General features: G+C 44.1%; 2 protein-coding genes across 2 annotated transcripts; both read left to right on the top strand.

Moving 5' to 3' along the window:
- Nucleotides 1-309: 309 nt before the first annotated feature.
- Nucleotides 310-11,872, top strand: dhx16 (DEAH (Asp-Glu-Ala-His) box polypeptide 16). The gene is made up of 21 exons (XM_079276052.1): nt 310-542; nt 1,290-1,492; nt 1,639-1,874; nt 2,004-2,181; nt 2,284-2,340; nt 2,461-2,715; nt 2,826-3,059; nt 3,341-3,532; nt 3,710-3,820; nt 4,038-4,153; nt 4,490-4,700; nt 5,032-5,130; nt 5,455-5,607; nt 6,035-6,175; nt 6,378-6,540; nt 6,640-6,758; nt 7,461-7,528; nt 8,256-8,418; nt 8,941-9,102; nt 10,668-10,841; nt 11,157-11,872. The coding sequence occupies exons 2-21, from the start codon at nt 1,295-1,297 to the stop codon at nt 11,283-11,285; spliced, it is 3,159 nt and encodes a 1,052-aa protein (XP_079132178.1). The 5' UTR covers nt 310-542; nt 1,290-1,294; the 3' UTR covers nt 11,286-11,872.
- A 1,005-nt stretch (nt 11,873-12,877) lies between these two features.
- rnf183 (ring finger protein 183) lies at nt 12,878-16,188 on the top strand. The gene is made up of 2 exons (XM_079274676.1): nt 12,878-13,013; nt 13,703-16,188. The coding sequence occupies exon 2, from the start codon at nt 13,761-13,763 to the stop codon at nt 14,685-14,687; it is 927 nt and encodes a 308-aa protein (XP_079130802.1). The 5' UTR covers nt 12,878-13,013; nt 13,703-13,760; the 3' UTR covers nt 14,688-16,188.
- Nucleotides 16,189-18,827: the final 2,639 nt, after the last annotated feature.

Below are 18,827 nucleotides of genomic sequence, written 5' to 3'. Positions count from 1 at the left end.
TTAATAAAAAAACGGTGCTGTGCCAGATAAGAGCATATAATAAATGTATATATATTGGGCAGTGGGCACATATTCAAAACGATAAAGCCTCATTTGTATTTTAAATATTCAATTTCAATGAACTAATACAAAATGCAAAAACTAATTGTGACATATTTTCGTTATTTAGCCTGTTCACTAGTGTCAACCCTTAAAATGATCAAATACCGCTCTGTTGTTGTTTTTCAATCGGCCGCATAGGGGCAGTAAGCGCGGGAGCTTCTACGTTGACGCAGTATTTTTACATGACGTGTTTCCGCTTCCGACATCAGCGTGCGTTGAGCTAAGTTAGCAAAACATGTGTTGATAATTGTATTTATGTTGTGTTTTATTTGGGAAAATAAATCTACAAATATATGTTTATACATGGCGATGGAGGGATGTATCGATTAAGTGTCCTGACCGGAAGCTCGTGATCTACAAGTGAAGTTAACGGTTATTTTGTAGCTGGAGTTAGCGGAGTTAGCTAGCTAACATCCTGCTACTTCTACCACAACAACAACGTAAGTTACTTAAGCATTGACATAAATAGCCCTAAAGTACTTACAAGTAACGTTACTCATAAAGCCAAATGGTCCATTTCAGAATAATTATGTTATTGATTACAATTCTTGATGCTTTCGTGTGTTCAGCGCTTTAATGTTGCCGCTGCTACCAGTTGAGCTAATTTTTTATTTAACGCTATTTACTGGGTCGCTTGTGAAACTCAATGACATTTTATCTAGATGTATTTGTTGATTGTATGATATATTATTAACCTGTACCTACAAACACTGAAGTTATTAAATACATGTAGTGGAGTAAAGGTATTCTGCCATAACGTCTACTTTTATGATGCCTATAATACGTTTTCTGATGGTGTTGGTTCAATTATATTTATTAGCATTTAGTCAGTGATCTGTTTTACTGGACTGCATTGTAATGGGAGGTGTTTCTAATATCCCACCAACCTCCTGTATGTAAATTGGAAGGACATAATGTAGTCCAGTACCACCGACGGGTACTATACACTGTTTGCACAGGGTTGTTGTGGTACATGTAGTGCAAGAGTGCACCTGTTAGTGTACTCAGTCTATTATATATTTATATACGGTCTAAGTAATGCAATGTACGGGCATTAGACCCTTGCTGGGTTGTTTATTTTGGACTGGGAACAGGTTATGGTTGCAGGCTTTGGTGTAGCCGGCAGCTTCTTACACCTTCACCTGGATTGTGGATAACCATGTTTTTGTGTTGTGCTCCCTCATCAGGCACCATGGCAAATCTAGAGCAGTGGGTGAATGACCGTCTCCATGACATCCTCGGGTTGAGTGACAGATATGTGTCTCAATTCATGATCGGCACTGCGCGGAAAGCCTCGAGTTCTCAAGACTTTGTGGATCGTCTCGAGCAGACGGGCACGATTGACATCGAACAGAGTGTTGTTGCGTTCGCGCAAGAGCTCTTCGACAAGGTATATTATATCGTCATTTCTTTATTTATTTATAAATATAAATTTTAAAATCATTAAACAGTACGGTAGTTGCTTGCATTAACAGTATGGCACGTTATGGTGTGAATTATACCTCGAACAATCTTTTACCGTTGCACGTGTTACAGATTCCTCGCAAGCAGGTTGTTGAGAAACCTGCCCGGGCGATGGAAAGGGAAGCCATCGAAATGGATAAGAGGAATCGGACTTACACGTTACTGGAGGACAGCGACAGTGATGTAGAAGCTGTGAAGGAAACGACGAAAGGGAAGAAGAAAAAGGACAAAGACAGAGGAAACAGGAGGAAGCACATCAGAAAGAAGAAAGAGAGCCCGTCGTCTAGTGAGGACGAAGCACCTATAAGGTAATCCAGATATTTTATGCTGGATTTATTTTGCTTGTTTATTTTGCCTTTTAAGCTAATATAAAATTAAATCTAATCTAAATATTGTACAGAAGCCTCAGTTTGATGCGTTTTCTTTTCCAATATCAGGGGCAATTCAGGCCAAAGGGATGCCAATTCTCCCAAGAAAGAAGAGGAAGAGGAAGAGTGGGAGAAGGAGGAGAGAGAGCGACAGCAGGACATCGAAGAGAGAGATGCGTTTGCTGAGCGAGTGAAGCTGAAAGACAAAGACAAGACTCGTAACATAACAGAGAGGACGGACAAAAAGGTGGGAGAAGAGGAAATTGCAATGCAGCTCATGCATCTTTTTCAAAGATGACCCACAATTCCATGCAGGTAAACACCTTCGTTGTGTTATTTTTCTCTCCAGGCTTATGAGGAAGCTCAGAAGAGGCTGAAGATGGCTGAAGACGACCAGAAGAACATGGTAGACCAGTTTCTACTTCATCTTCGTATTTTGTCGCAATCACGTTAGAATATGATGTTACCAGAGTTCAAACTGTATACTGGAGTTTCTGATCCTTTGTTTTGCTCTTTCCTTCTGTAGTTGCCGGAGTTGAGGAAGCGCTCTCGCTGGGATTATCTAAAGAAGAGAGAGTCAGAGAAGATGGAAGACCTGGAGGCAGAGATCAATGACGACGAGTACCTTTTCCATACAGAGGAGCTGACAGAGAGGGAGCAAAAGGAGTTGGACTACAAACGCACCCTGCGGGACCTGGCTAAAGATTACAAAAAGGCCGGTGCCAAGGAACATGAGGAGAGGAAGAACAGATACTACATGCCAGAAGAGAAGAGAAACAAGGTAGGAACGAGGGATGTCACATACTGACACAACGTGCAGAAACAGTCACCCACTCAAGTGTGCATTGGTTCCATTGTTCACCTCTTTCCCTCCCTCTCCCCGCTGACCAGGAGGTGCCCCAGAGGGACCTGGAGCTGGAGGAAAGTCCCATGGAGCTGGGAGGAGAGCAAGGCCGCTGGGAGGAGGAGAGGCTGAAGACGGCCTCCCTCAGCTTCGGTGCCAAGAGGGAGCGAGAGCAAGGGATGAGGCAGGAGCAGGATAGGTACCAGCTGATCCTGGAGGAGGAGGAGATGATCGAATTTGTCAGCACTGCCATGACCATGAAGGGAACTAGGACGGAGCAGGTGGGGTTCATTTGGTCCTGTCTGAGTCGTTTGAGTTGCATTGTGGGTAATGTGGGTGCCAGGTTTTGCCCAGAAGTGCGTGTTGTTACAGTATTGTGCCGGACCAAAGGCAGCACCGTTATCATGTAAACACTGCAGGAGTTGCTACACTCTCATTCTAGTTCTCTCCGTCTCAGTATGGTCCATACGGGAGCTGTTGCTGAGTCAAGGGCGACACCTAGTGGTAAAATTCGGTATGTCGGTCCAAAGTGAACCCGTTGTTCTGACCCTGCTGTGTTCAGGATCAGGAGGCCCTGGCTCTGTCCCAGGCAGAGCTGAAGAAACAGTCCATGCAGGAGGTCCGTCGCAGCCTGCCCATCTTCCCCTACAGAGAGGACCTGCTAGCTGCCATCAGCGAGCACCAGATTCTCATCATTGAGGGGGAGACGGGCTCCGGAAAGACCACTCAGATCCCTCAGTACCTCCTGGAAGACGTGAGTGCGGAATCTAACAATAACAACATCAATATATACTGGCATTATAGATGACCAGCATACATAACTACTGTCCACTGAAATACTACAAGTCAGCATTACTGCATACTAATGAGGAAAGTACAGATTAAAAAGTCAGTTATGATTCCACCCATCAACCTATTGTTCCTCTCTCAGGGCTACACAAACGGAGGCATGAAGATCGGATGTACACAGCCTCGCAGAGTGGCAGCCATGTCAGTGGCGTCCAGAGTGGCGCAGGAAATGAGCGTCAAGCTCGGGAATGAGGTGAGCTAGGAACATAATCACGCCGATCCCATTTCTCTGTCTCACACTTCAATAATAGTTAAATATTTATTCTGGATGTCAAACAGAAATATTAGACAGCAGATCACATATTTGTGATCTGCTGTCTAATATTTTCTCGCATGCTTTATTTATGTCAGAGTATTGTTGACTGTTTCCTGAATCAATGTTTTCACATTTCCTTCACTGCTTCATGCAGGTGGGTTACAGTATTCGCTTTGAGGACTGCACGTCAGAGAGAACAGTGCTCAAGTACATGACGGACGGCATGCTGCTCCGAGAGTTTCTCACCGAGCCCGACCTGGCCAGCTACAGGTAATGAATCATTCATCAATGTTCAAAAAATATCATAGAAAAATGTCGCGATATTTTCTTGTGACATTTTTGCGTTCCTCATCACATGTTGCAGGTGTCTCTAAATTATCGGGCACTGTATTTACTTTATTATCTCTAACCTTCCACTGCCTGATTTCCTCACGTCTTTTTCTGCCCATAAACTTCCCACAGTTCCTCTCCGTCGTTTCTCACATTTCTAGTGATTATGTCCGTGCATGTTTTATTGAACACCTGTCGGTTTCACTGTACAGGTCGTGCTCAATCCTGCCCTCTCCTCACAATCTCTGTCTCTCTCTCTCTCTCTCTTCCCCAAAGTGTGGTCCTCATAGATGAAGCCCATGAGCGAACGCTGCACACAGACATCCTGTTTGGTCTGATTAAGGACATCGCCAGGTTCAGGTCAGACCTGAAGGTGCTGGTGGCCAGCGCCACTCTGGACACCGAGCGCTTCTCCCGCTTCTTTGACGACGCGCCCGTCTTCAGGATTCCCGGCAGGAGGTTCCCCGTCGATATCTTCTACACTAAAGTAGGAACTAGCATATTCTTTCAATGCTTAATATAGTACCGGTAGGTATTTAATTTCTTTTTAAATATTTGGTGATTCATTGCTGTTGGATGGAAAAGAAATGGGGATATAAAAACACTGAATGAAAAATAGCCGTCTTTTTTTCCTAGCTAAAACATTACTCCTAAACTATTTCTTTTGTTTTCTCACTCATTTATACACATTTGTACATTTGAAGAGAAATAAAGACCAAATGTTTCTCAGTCAGTTGGTCAAATGTGTCCAGGCAACGACTGCTCCCAAAAACCAAACTGTCCTGTTGATGCACGCATCTGTATGTTGTGTTCTCAAGGCTCCAGAGGCAGACTACCTGGAAGCCTGCGTGGTGTCGGTGCTCCAGATCCACGTCACCCAGCCTATCGGAGACGTCCTGGTCTTCCTCACTGGACAGGTACAGTTTATATATCGAGCATGGGCTTCTTCAAGAGTCTGGGCAAGAGATTCAAAGTTTTGGACCCGGTTATAATGGGAGATTGGTGGTCTCCTCCTTATGTTGGGTGCATTTTCTGCATAGGTTTTGTTGATTTTGAACCAAATAATTTCCCCCACAATTGCTTAGCTTAAAGAAAACCTTTTTTCCCCGTTTTTTCTGTTCTTACCTCGGGGACCAACCTCTGTAGAATATTGTGAGGGTGCAGCGGGTGAAAGCGGGAGGAAGGGATGTTATTTTTCTTTGTGTGTCGGTCGACTCTTAAACCTCTTGTGCTTCTTGTAGGAGGAGATCGAAACGTGCTGCGAGCTGCTCCAGGAGCGATGCAGGCGGCTCGGCTCTAAGATAGCAGAGCTGCTGGTCCTTCCCATCTACGCCAACCTGCCGTCGGACATGCAGGCGAAGATCTTCAACCCCACTCCGCTGGGAGCCCGTAAGGTGAGACGATGTCCCCTTCCTGTGCAGAATATGTTATTGTTTCCTCATACAATGATTCCTCTGGATGTGATAGGTCACTGCAGGATTAGTATTTCACCGTGGCAGATAAAATGCTCAGTAGACTTTGACAACAAGTTTGTTTCTTTGGGAGACCTAAATGAAGACAATAGCTCTCTGCTATCTGTTTTCTGTATCGGTTGTGTCATAAATCAGATTAAATGTCAATGCTGTTATTCTCCACTAGAGGCCGCTGCAGTACAAAGACTTGATTTGGTATGGAGACAGATTAAAGCCTCGTCTTGATGTTTTCATCACGTCTTTCTTCCTGTTGTTACACAGCTGGATTTAATCTTCCTTCTAGTGTGTTTGAGCGCTGCTTACTCACTTTATCTCGCGGCACTGTGTGTTCTCTCCCTGTCAATCAAAGGTGGTGGTGGCTACCAACATAGCAGAAACCTCGCTGACCATAGATGGCATCATCTACGTCATTGACCCAGGCTTCTGCAAACAGAAGAGCTACAACGCCCGCACCGGCATGGAGTCACTCATCGTTACGCCCTGCTCACGGGTAACTGCTCTCTGTTCTTGTTAGAGCGGGGAGGTGTAGTGTACTGAACGCACATGTTTTCATTCACTCAGGCTACAAGTTGTGATATTGTGTATGAGGACTTAAGTCCAAGTGTTGCGTTTCCTGTCTGCATTGTCCGCCTCTGTATTGGTTTCTAAACGTTTTGCCACCTCCTTCTGGTTTTTTTCTGTTTCTCTCTCAGGCTTCGGCCAACCAGAGGGCAGGCCGTGCAGGCAGAGTGGCTGCTGGGAAATGTTTCAGGCTTTACACAGCCTGGGCCTTTAAACACGAGATGGAGGAATCGACGGTGCCCGAGATTCAGAGGACCAACTTGGGGAATGTAGTCCTGCTGCTGAAGAGTTTAGGTGAGAAGCGGAGGGGCTCATATAATGACTAATAAGACGATGGTGTGGTGTTATTTAGAGGCTGTGGGCGTCTAATAAGCTAATACTTTTTGCTTGTAGGCATCAATGACCTCATTCACTTTGACTTTATGGACCCACCTCCTCATGAGACTCTGGTGTTGGCGCTGGAGCAGCTCTACGCCCTGGGAGCGCTCAACCACCTGGGAGAGCTCACCAAGGTACAAACCCAGGGCCTACACTCATGAGCAGCTATAGCTGACATCTTTATAATAACTGTGTAGCAAATGGAAATGTGAAAACAATGGAAAAGGGCTGGAATTGTGAATTGTGTCGCAATGGTTTGTCATAATTGAAAAGTGGGTCCCCAGACAAAAAACTGGTATAGACCTCCTCCAAAAATCCTTCTAGTTCCCACAATTATTGTCCCAATAACCAGTTACAACAAGCAGCGTGTTAATTGTTCCCTCCCCACTCCATCCTGTTGATCCAGTCAAATCAACAGGATCATAAGCAAACAGAACAAACACATTTTACATTCTGAACTTCACAGAAAACATACTACGGTATATTCTTTGCTTTGGCACGCATAATCCATGTCCATCGTCACAATGTTCGTCTGAGTGTTTGTGTGGCGTTCTGTACATAACCGAGGCTGCTGCTGCTGCTGTTTCCTGGCAGCATTGAAGAGTCGCTTCCTTGTCGAAAAGTGCTGATGCATGAGATGACTCACTCACTACTTCGAGCTTTTATTTCCACTCTCGTCTTGTTTATCAGTGACTATCGAGGATGTGGGGATGTTTTTCATGGAGTGTGTCTGACATTGCATCATTGGTGACTACCGTAGTGCCGGTTATTGTTTATTTGATGAATGACTGGAGTCAAATGCCTTCAACTGTTTGCTCTTGTTTGTCGGGGTTCAGCTGGGTCGCAGGATGGCTGAGCTCCCGGTGGACCCCATGCTGAGCAAGATGGTCCTGGCCTCTGAGCAGTAAGTCTCCAGTCTGATAAAGTATCAGATGCATTCAATCAATTACAGACATTGGTTTTCCTACATGTACCAAACTCCTCCAGGCTTTGTGCTCACACTTTTTCAATGAGGTTTGTGTTGACCGGTTATAGATGAGGATGTATATAAACGATAACAGACAAGTCAAAATAATATTTAAATGATATAAAGAGCAGAATCTGACTTATATTTGTTGTAAATATGTGTTTGAGGATCAATTCTTCACGCAGGAGAATATTCATAATGTATCTCTAAAGCAGGAATTGATTCATAAGGTTCGACATGACATGAGATCTGGAGTAAACCAAAGCTGCGTACTTATTGTGAAATAGAAAATGAGCTCAGATTTGGCCTGGTATACTTCCTCTTTATTTTGACACAGTTCAGTGCTTTTGAAGACGGAAGTTCAAGTCGTCCAGTGTGTGTGAGCTGCATGCATTAATGACATTAGTGTCATTTAGTTTTGTACTGTTAACTTTGTGACATGTTTGTTGAATGATAAGAAGGAAACTATTGAGTTGCTGAATAAGGATGACGCACATAAAGAAAATGCTGACTCTTGGCCTCAGAGAAATTTGCAGCTTATTGAGTGGATGCCGTTTAGGGAGATTGTATAAGTACGGGGTGGATCAATACTGTTTCTCTGCCTTCTCTTTATTCCTCTCTGTATGTTTATATGCTTCTGTTTATATTTTCCTTCCCTTTCCAGGTACAAGTGTTCAGAGGAAGTGTTGACGATAGCCGCCATGCTGTCAGTAAACAACTCTATTTTCTACCGGCCCAAAGACAAAGTGGTTCACGCCGACAACGCCAGAATGAACTTTGTGGTGCCGGGAGGAGACCACCTGGTGCTGCTCAACGTCTACACACAGGTACCAGGAACCTGGAACCAAAACTAGGAATTGCCTTATTGCTCATGATTTGTGTCGAAAAGCAACTGTTGCAATTTGGAGTTATCAAACCTTTTTGGCTTTCATGACAATCCATCCAATAGTTATCGGGATATTTCACTCAAAACCACAAATGTGAACCTGCTGGTGGCGCGAGAGGAAAAGTCCCGGGATCACCAAAGTCATTCGGATTCATCCTCAGGGGAGCATGAATGTGTGTACAAAATCTCAATCCATCCAATAGTTGTTGAGATATATTTCAGTCTGGACAAAAGTGGTTGACCTGCCATCCTGAGCATGGCTGAAACAGAGATTAGGGAAAAGACAGGAAAAATATGCACGACTTTTTATGTAGCAGAACTATGTTTTTCTGCTTTGTCTCCAGTTATACAACTCTCGATCCCTCAGATTTGTAACCCCTGCAACCCCTTGTGGGAACCACTGTCTTAGTCCAGAGCGCAGGTGTTGTGCTAACAGCCGCTTCATGGTGTCTTTCTCCCGCAGTGGTTGGAGAGCGGCTACTCCACGCAGTGGTGCTACGAGAACTTCATCCAGTTCCGCTCCATGAGAAGAGCCCGGGATGTCAGGGACCAGCTGGAGGGTCTGATGGATCGCATTGAGGTGGAGGTGGTGAGCTCCCAGGGAGACAGCTTGCCCATTCGCAAGGTCAGTGAGACGGAGAAAGGCCCTCTGAGTTTTACCACAGCTCCCTGACAAAAACATGGAACCTTGATTTTGTGGTTTTAATGAAGAGGATACTCTACTTTGAGTCTTTGTGAACATGGCTGCTCGTTGGTTTGATCACGTCAGATTGAATGTTATGCAGGCAGAGGAGAGTTGGGCTGTAACTGTCAAAGGGAGGAAAAGCAGATATAAAAGCACTGAAGAGTTCAACCTGTGGCACGCAAGAGCAACTCCAAAAACATGGTGAAGATGGTGCCTCCAACACCGCTTGTCAATATTTGCTCCATTTTTTGTTGTTGACTCCACCTCAGGCTTTAACACATGGCTCAATGAGTGACAAGAGTTTGAAACCTGACCCGGTGAGGGACCGACTAATAATGCACGGAAGACCGCAAGCTGTTTACGTTAGATTTAACCGTCGGCATGATCATATTTTGGAATATCCTGTTATACCCACAAGTTGAATTTAATCCTGTATGGCTCCATAAGGAGGTGAAAGGTCACCCTCGGATACAGTGAGTTTTTGCTCAAGAACACTAAGCGGGTGGATGCTTCCTGGCAGAGAGTTTAATCAAGATACTGAGATAAAAAAAATATATATATATCTCGTTCTTCAAATTAAAAGTACAACGAACAGTCAGCGAACAGAGGCTGTGTGATCAGCCTTCTCATATCAGGGTCTGTGTGTTGTGAACGCACCCTTAAACCACTTGAGATAAGAAAGGGCGTTTGTTTTAATCGGCGGGTTACACCTTCTTTCGTAACGTGCTGCCTTTGCCTGTGTCGAATGTCCTGCAGCCAAATAGGCAAAAGCAATCCTGTAACTTATTTAGTTATATTAAAATAAAGGTTCATAAATAATGAATCAAATATAGAGCTAATATCTAAGGGGAAAACGGGTATTGCTGCTTGTATTTCTTTCTTTTATGAGACTTTTAAACATTTATTAGTCTTTGAGTTTTATCCATAAAGTGGCTTTAGTGGCATCGTGTGTGTTCCTTGTTGTAAGCCAGGCGTCACTGACGTCTCCATGCTTACATGCAAACACAACGAAAGTGAATGAGTCGTTTAAAAATGTTTTCTGTATTTTTAAGGCGAAATGACAAATGTAGATTTGCTTTTCCCACCTGCACCACAGATGTTGTCAGTCAGCCGGTTTTCATTTCCACGCTGTCCCTTTAAGCATTAGTTTCTTGAACGCACCAAACATCACTTTTGTGTGCATCTGTGAAAACACGGTTGGAGAAGCAGGTCTGACAGCTGGACTTGGATCAGCGGCTCTGTGCTGTGTTAATTTCTTAGGGAAAGTCCTGATGAAGTAAAAGTAATAAAAAATACTATTGTTGCTGTCCAATAAAACCATGTAGCTTTTTTGGGTGGAGAAAATCCTCCTACTTCTTAAGCAATGTGTTCAAAACCCCAATGGCTTAGTTTGAAAACAAATGCGTTGTCACAAAGCTGAAAATGCTTTTTCAAGTTATACCTCAAAACTCAGCCCCTGACTCTACGATCTATGTTAATAAACCCCTCTCTTGTCCCTCTCCCAGGCGGTGACGGCGGGATATTTCTACCACACGGCGCGTCTGAGCAAAGGCGGCTACAAGACGGTGAAGCACCAGCAGACGGTCTACGTGCACCCCAACAGCTGTCTGTTCGAGGAGCAGCCGCGCTGGATCATCTACCACGAGCTGGTCTTCACCACCAAGGAGTTCATGAGACAGGTCTGACGTCGTACTGTTTGCTTTTAAATACTCGCCAAAAATCTCACGCAAATATTTGCAGAGTTTGGAGATGATGGGTAGCAGTCTGCTTTTCATAAGCTTGTTTGGCTGATGTGGAAGACAAACATGAAGCACATAAAGAGCTGTTGTTTAAAATGTAAATAACATAGTGACACAGACAACGCCCACAGAATAGTGCGTTGTGGGTATGACGCAGCACATTAAAGAGGAAGTGTTCCTGGACAATATTTAACTGCCTCTTTATGTCCCCACACATCGATGAATCTCTCTCTATCCCTCTCCCTCTGCACACAGGTGATTGAGATAGACAGCAGCTGGCTGCTTGAAGTGGCGCCTCACTACTACAAGAGCAAAGAGCTGGAGGACAGCAGCAGCAAGAAGATGCCCCGCAAGCAGGGGAAGGCTAAAGAGGAGCTGGGCTAAAGAGAGGGCCGAGGCTCGGGTGGGGGGGGGGGGATGAAGATAAACAGTGCAGAGGGCACACTCCTCGCCCCTCTCAGGGCAGGGTGAAAGTAAATACAATGACTTTGATTTTTATAAAAAATAAAGAAGAAAAGTGTGGAATTGTGGTTGCAGCTACATTTGTCTTCAGTTGTAGCTTGAGATGGCATTTTTGGACCACATTTTGGCCATGTGGAGCGGAGGGACGGGTCCAGTGGGAAGTGGGTCACAAAGTCACTCACTGGGTTAATCATAAACCGGCTGTGTCAGCTGGGCAACAACAATGAAACATGAATGCAGTGGGATCTGAGTCTGCAGCAGCGCCAAGTCTCTGGGTGGGTCCCACAGCTCATTGAAGAACGAGACGGTAGCTTTGTTTTCCAGGTGCTTTTCAATGACCACCAAGCTCTTTGTTGAGTCCAATTGTGTATTTTGTGAAACCAACACACTGTTAAAGTGTGCAAATTACCGGGGAAGCTGAAAAGACTAATTTCTAAATAACGAGTTTCACTCTCGTGTGAGGCTCCGTAACGTGTTTATTTTCTACCGCAATAAAGTTTTTACAACCACTTTGTTTTGTGACCTGGTTTGCAGCTCAGCTATTACTCTTATTATTTACTACCTTTCAACTCAGGTTTCTTTCTTGTTATAATTACACCAGGAAGTTCACTATGTTCAACTTGTTATATTTAGACGCAACATTTGAATCGGCTCCTGTCGTCCTCTTGTCATGCTGGTTGTGCAACAAAAGGACTGTTTTTGAGAAGTTTTACAAAATGAATATCAAAGCATCCAAAGATACAGATGTGACCTCTTTAACTCATTTTGAACTATTTAAAAAAACTTTGGAAGACCACCAGTTTGCTAATTTTCAACTTGTAAGCCAATGCAAAACATGAGCTGTTTGACAAAGCAAACAAAACGTCTTATGCTGTTAATATTTCAATCAGTTCTGGCCCGAACATGCATTCAATTAAGTCTGGTGTTGGTGGAACTGGGACTGTGCTGTGGTGACAGTCTAACTTACGCTGCTGGTCTTGTTTGGGAGGTAAACCCACAAAGTGTGAAGAGAGCGGTGCAGCTATGACAGGTGTGAGGCGCTCATACCTGCAGTGTTGATGGCACTGGTGAATGCAGCGACAGTGGAATTTCCCCAACAGTCACTGCTGCTGTCCTTGATTCATATCGCACAAAGTCTCATAGAGTAAAACGCTTGTGTGCTTCTCTATCATGTGACGCTCCACGCCACTAATATCTGACATTAAACAGCTGTACGAGTTTGATTCTCAAATGTATTCGACCAATAAGAGCATGCAGCTGTAGTCACACAGAGCTGCCTCTAATGATGTGTGGACACACATCAGATACCTGGTTTTCTACAAATACAACAGACACAAAAAAAGGAAGCCTGGCTCACCTGAGCAGGTCCAACTGGTCTGACCAGAGAAGAGAAAAGGGGAGGAGGAGGAGGAGGAGGAGGAGGAGGGTTCAGAGGAGGCAGTGCTGTGTTACAATTAGAAAACAAGATATGAGAGGAAAGAGACGAGAACTACAGAGCGACCTAAAGACTTCCAGCGTGAAGCTTTAAGCTGCTTTTCTTTCCGGAATGAAGTTCGGTGCATGTTTCTACTGCACTGGTACACAAAAGGATTATTCTACTTGTGAGGTCATCTCTTGACGACGTGATCCGATATTGATCTACCTCAGCAGGTCAGTGTGTGTGTGTACAAGTCTAATAATTTACTTTCCTGTTCTTTGTCAAAAAAAAAAGTTTTTCTCTTTGCCGGCAAACTTCATTTAAAGCCCCTAAATCCTTACGAAACAGAAACTGACAACTAAACTTGAACTTGTTGCAAATGTCAAAATGCATTTTCCACAATTTGAAGGAAATCGGCTGCTAGAATGTTGACCGTGTGCCTCCTGCCGGTTAAAAACGTTTGAGTTAATGACTGACTTTGTGAGTTAGCTGGGTATGATGGACGGTTTGCTCCGGCATTTCAAAACAATGAAACTATGTGACCTACTAGTGTCATCATTGGAGTAGTTTTAATTCACAAGTTTCAACCCACTAAGACCACAGGATATATTTACTCGCGTGAAGAACTTCCAGTTCGGCAGATCTCGTGTTTGCTGATGATTCTGTGCAGGAAAGCCTATTAAACAAATACAGCCACCCATTAGCAAGGCAAAAGCACCACATGCATGTTGAACAGATAAAATAAAATCAACAGACAGCATTTTAATACAATAGAGATGTTGGATAGCAAGCGATAAGGCATTTATTGCTTCATCATCGTGAAACAGCAACGCAGGCTGTGCTGGTACATTCCTGCAGTCTGTTTCCTGCTCTGCTGGTTTCTGTGAGCCAGTAAACTTATCAAAGCTTTCGTCTTCCTCAGCTCCTGTTGGGGAACCGTGAATCTGATTCCAGTCTACCTCTAACATCATCCCACCAACATGAGCGATGACAGGGAGGGACGCAGGCCTGACGACCACGGAGCCAGGCAGGCCCCCAACGTCAAACCCAAGCTTGGCCAGAAAGAGAGGAACAGCAAGGCGGACATGTCGAAGAAGGAGAAGCCTGCCAAAGTGAGGAGATCGAGGAGCACCAACTCGGAGAGGGCGGAAAGGGGCAGAGGGAGAGAACGAGACCGGCACCAGGGAGAGAGGAGGCAGCGGGGGAGGAGTGAGGAGGCCCGGAGACGGGACAGGAAAGAGGGAGAGAGAGCCAGGAGGAAGCCCCCTGAGGATGATGTGGAGGAAACCGAGTGCGCTGTGTGTTTCTGCACCTACGATAACATCTTCAGGACCCCAAAGCTGCTGGCGTGCGGTCACACCTTCTGCCTGGAGTGCCTCGCTCGCATCAACGTGACCTCTCCCGAGCTCAAGACGCTGTGCTGCCCGGTGTGTCGCGAGATGACCGTGCTCCCCCACGGCCAGGACCTGCCCCGCCTGGGCAACAACCAGGACATCATAGGCAAGCTCCCACCAGACATGCAGAAGGCGATGTCCATCCGATTCAAGCGCAGCAAGGGCAAACTGCTCCTGAAGAACCCCCCTCCCACTAGCCCGACCAAGTCTCTCATCCTGCCTAAAAAGAGCCAGGCGACAGCAGGGGGTGACGTCCACTTGAGTGTACTGCAGCAGGGAGTAGCCCCAGCCACTGTGGTGGACGTAGGCCGGCCTCCGAACAGGGTCGGAGGTCGCCTGCGCAGGCTGTTCCGCTCGGACCAGTGCTACCACGCCGTGGTGGCGACGATCATCACCATCACTGTGGCGCTCATGCTGGTGGGGATTCTGGCCTTTGTGATCGTGCCGAATTTGTACAGGCCTGGTCTTGTGGGGAACCAAACGTCACAGCGTCCCCCAGACTCCGGGGGCTAGGAACCGGAAAGGGGGAGGACAGGGGAGGACAGGCTGTAGAGATATCACACAAAAGTTGTTGTGATTTTCAGTGATCCTTTTGCCCCCTTGTGTGCTCTTGGTGAAAGAAAGGCTCAGCACAGGGACACATTCTGTCCGGTTCACATGCAGTGAAGAAATGAAGCAAGGCAACATTCTTTAGACAGAGGACACACAGGCTCGATGTTGCACATATGGGCAATATAAACTACAGCAAACCTGTATGGTTGTTTGTTGTTGTTGTTTTGCTCTTTCCTGAACATGTTTGTCGTTACTGTGAAAGCCGGAAATATATACGTGTAAAGGAACTGTCCACAATGATTAATCAGCTGCAAATGATGAAATGCACTAAACTCTGTGACGAAAAGGACTTCGAAAAAGGCTGATTTCCATAATCAGTTCAGGGTTTCTACAGACCAACTCCTTGTACATAGCCAAAGATGATTTATGTATTTGTATATACGTATTTTCTCTTTTCACTCATAGCAATGGGTTTTTTAAAAACATTTTTCTAGAATTTGAAAGGTCATTGCTCCGTATTTCCAAAACACATGATAAAAGAATTGTGTAAAGTGTGGTGGGGACTTCCTGTCCATTCTCCTGACACTTGTCCTATATTTAGTGAAAACAGATTTTTTTTGCAAAATGCCTTTCAGGGAACCTGCATGTGTTCTTGAGACACCTGATAGCCACTGCTGGTGTAAATAAACCGGTGAACAGGGGGACTTGAATTCTGCATTTTTACCCAGCCGCTCCTCTCTGTTGTTTGCCTGACAAACCTGTCTGACAGCATACGTTCATAGCATTTTACTGACCTACTAAAGGGCGGCTGTTTGCAGTTTTGACAGTGAGCCAATTAGGCTAATATGCCATCTAACTCTTTGGTGTGGGATGGCCAAAACATTTGGGAGGGTAAATCATGAAAGACCACGACAAACTGCAGGAATAACATAAGAGAACATAAGTTCAGTCATATGTTAAGACTTTCATGCAGCCTTTTATCTTATGTGCCACATCTGAGTTTCAGTAGCCACCTTTAAATTTAAAGCCAAGTTAAAAATAACAGGATACATGTTGGACAGTGATGCAGTATTTAGTATTTAAAACCAATAAAAACTAATTACGACATATTTTATGCCACTCCATTTCTCTGATGGTTACTTTGCAGATTAAGACTTTACATAAAAAGCTGAGGATGATGATCAGCCAAGAAGTGTTCAGCTATCAGTAATGTACATGAATGTAAAATATACTCTATGACAATTAGAAATCCTGCATTTGTAATAGTATCAAAAGTACTCATTCTGCCAAGAAAATGGCCTGTGTGACTGAGCTATTATCATCCTTTTATTATTAACATTGACGCATCAATGAATAAGCAGCGTGTTTTGTTGTAGCTTGTCAATGCTGCAGCTTGTTTTAACTTAACCGTATGTACAAAACAAGGTTGTGAAATGATTTGTGTTCTAAAAAGAAGGGGAAAAATTAAAATGATGCTCGATAAAGTTGTGTTGTATTTGTATTATATTTTCTTATTTTTGTTGCCTAAATGAAACCAACTTATGTGGAACTGCTAAGTCACTTAATAGACATGAAACATGACATGCCACTGTTGCTATTTTTGAATTGTGGGTTACAAGCCACAAAAGGTACCAAATGTAAAATGTGAAAAGTTATCAGTAAATGTGAAGGGGAAAAAGTACACGTTTTCTTCTGAAATATAGTGGCGTAGAGGTACAATGTATGTGTAGAAATTGAAATACTACAAGTATCTCAAAACGCAGTAAAGCCTACTTGAGTTCATGTAATTACAACCACCGTTGTGATCAGTCTAGAAAATAGGTTGTATTGCACCTTTTGCTGATACTTCTCCACATGCAGGACTTTTACTGAGTGCTTTCCCCACCATTACTTAAAGACACACCCACCTGAGCCCCCTTCCCGGACTATCGAGGCAAATATGGTCGGGTGCACTAGAGCAGAAAGGACACGCGCCCCCCCCCCCCCCCTCGAATCCACTCCTTACGCAAATTTACCTTTAGGCCTATACGTTATGTGACAGCTTGGATAGAGGTGGAACTTTAGGACACTTGAAGCAGACAGTCCTGAAACAGAAGTCTGTTGTGGATATTATCGACCACCATGGCTTCCACTCCCTCCGCCTCTGCCTTGACGGCTGTTCTATGGTGTCGGGGGAATATCTTGACCAGGAATCCGCCGACCAAGCGGCCCTCCACCTCGGCGTACAGCCTCGCGCTGACCGGCGGCTCGCTAGCTGAGCGCACCCGGTCAAACCAGGCGTTAGCGTGGGAGGCTTTTCTGCAAGGAGACCGTGTTCTGGTGGGAAGACGGCTGACCGTGGCGTATAAATCGCCGAGGGTGGATGGCAAAACGCGGGGAGAAAATGATTCCAGGGAAACTAATAAATTGTGTCACCCAAAACTTTCGCAATCCGCATTGGACCCGCACTCAGCTGTGCGCGGTGTCCAAAACGCGCTGGCACGTCAGCTGACACGCAGACCGTCATCTTGCCTGCCTCGAATAGAGAAATGCTCTCAAATTAAACAAAAGATCAAATACGAGACATATGCTATCTGTAAAATAGTATTTGGTGGGAACACCGGTGAATTCACAGTTTTGAAAGTGTCCATAACGTCCCCATGTTTGCTGGAAAGTGCAGGACAAATACCGTCTATCGTGTTTACTGGCTGGTCAACGGCGAAGAGCACCTGCTTGTCTTTAGTTGCTCTGGTGTCAGAATGTATGTGTTTGAAGCTGGCGGTGTTGTGGAGGTCCGGCAGCAGCAGCCCTCGTGACGCTCAGCATCAGACCAGCAGAGACAAAGCCCTGCAGGTGAGCGTGATGAGACTTAATGTGGTACCTTTAAAAAATGAGAACTGTGTTACTATTGACCACATGACATGATTTTTTTTTTTTTTACACGTCCTCTTTCAGGCAAATGGACAAACCCACAATCCCACTGACCTCACTTGCTCCACGGAAAACTCAGACTCTGGACAAATGATCCCGGAGGACAGACCTGACTGAGGGTCCAAGGCCACAGCACCAAAAATACACACTGTGATCTGTCCTTATTTTCTGACTTTTACCGGGCTTTCACAATGCACATGGCACATTTGGACTTCAACCCAGTGAACTGAGAAAACAACAGGTTGTTTTAGAGCATTTCTCTGTCTTTGAGGGAAAGTAATACTGGAACAATAAATACCTGAGATACATGAAACATATGCATTGTACATTTTACTTAAAGTAGTATAGGTCTCCTGGTGGACAATTCAAATAATGGCAGTGGCCTACATTTATTGTTAAGCCTGTACGATTTGCACAAAAACTTATTTTACAAACATGGAATGGAGTGAAAGTAAAACATCTTACAAGACATTAAAATCCAGTCTCAGTAAAACATGTATAAATGTGGAGGAATTACTGAAAGATGAACTCGTTTTCTTTCCACTTATAGAACTTATAAGCAGGGTATAAGTATTCAGATATTTTATAAGTAGCAGTACAACAATGAAAAAACGTGTTGCATTCAAAATCTTCTAAGTACTCATTATCTGCCTGTCATGATATTTTTTTAGTATATTATATATTATTTTATTGGCAGCGGTGAATGCAAGTACATTTAACATTCAAGTACTGTGCTAAACAGTACAGTTTGGTGGCACTATACTTGAGTATTTAAATTGTATGCTCCTTTATATTTTTACATACTTACTTTTTACTCCACAAGCCTACATTTATTGACAGATTTAATAAATAAGATCAGTATATGAAATATGACGCATTGTTATAATTGCTATTTGTACAAAAGAAAATCAGGATTCTTCACGTCAGTACTTTTACTTGGGGTCCTAATACTTCTTCCACTTCTGAGGACTGGATTTGTATGACTGAATAAACGTGTAATAAAACTTTTAATGTTGTAGTTGATTGAAGTTCAGCTAATTTTAACGAATTCAAATTGAGTTTAGTACTTGAAGTTACGAAGTTACTTTTCACCAGACATAAATTTATATATATATATATATATAGCAAAAAACTGAATATAACAGTTAAAAAACTCTACAGAAAGTTTTTTTCAAAATTATATATATATAT

Source organism: Melanostigma gelatinosum (assembly GCF_949748355.1).
Source record: "Melanostigma gelatinosum genome assembly, chromosome: 9".
NCBI lineage: Eukaryota > Metazoa > Chordata > Actinopteri > Perciformes > Zoarcidae > Melanostigma > Melanostigma gelatinosum.
This window is presented reverse-complemented; position numbering and strand designations above follow the sequence as displayed.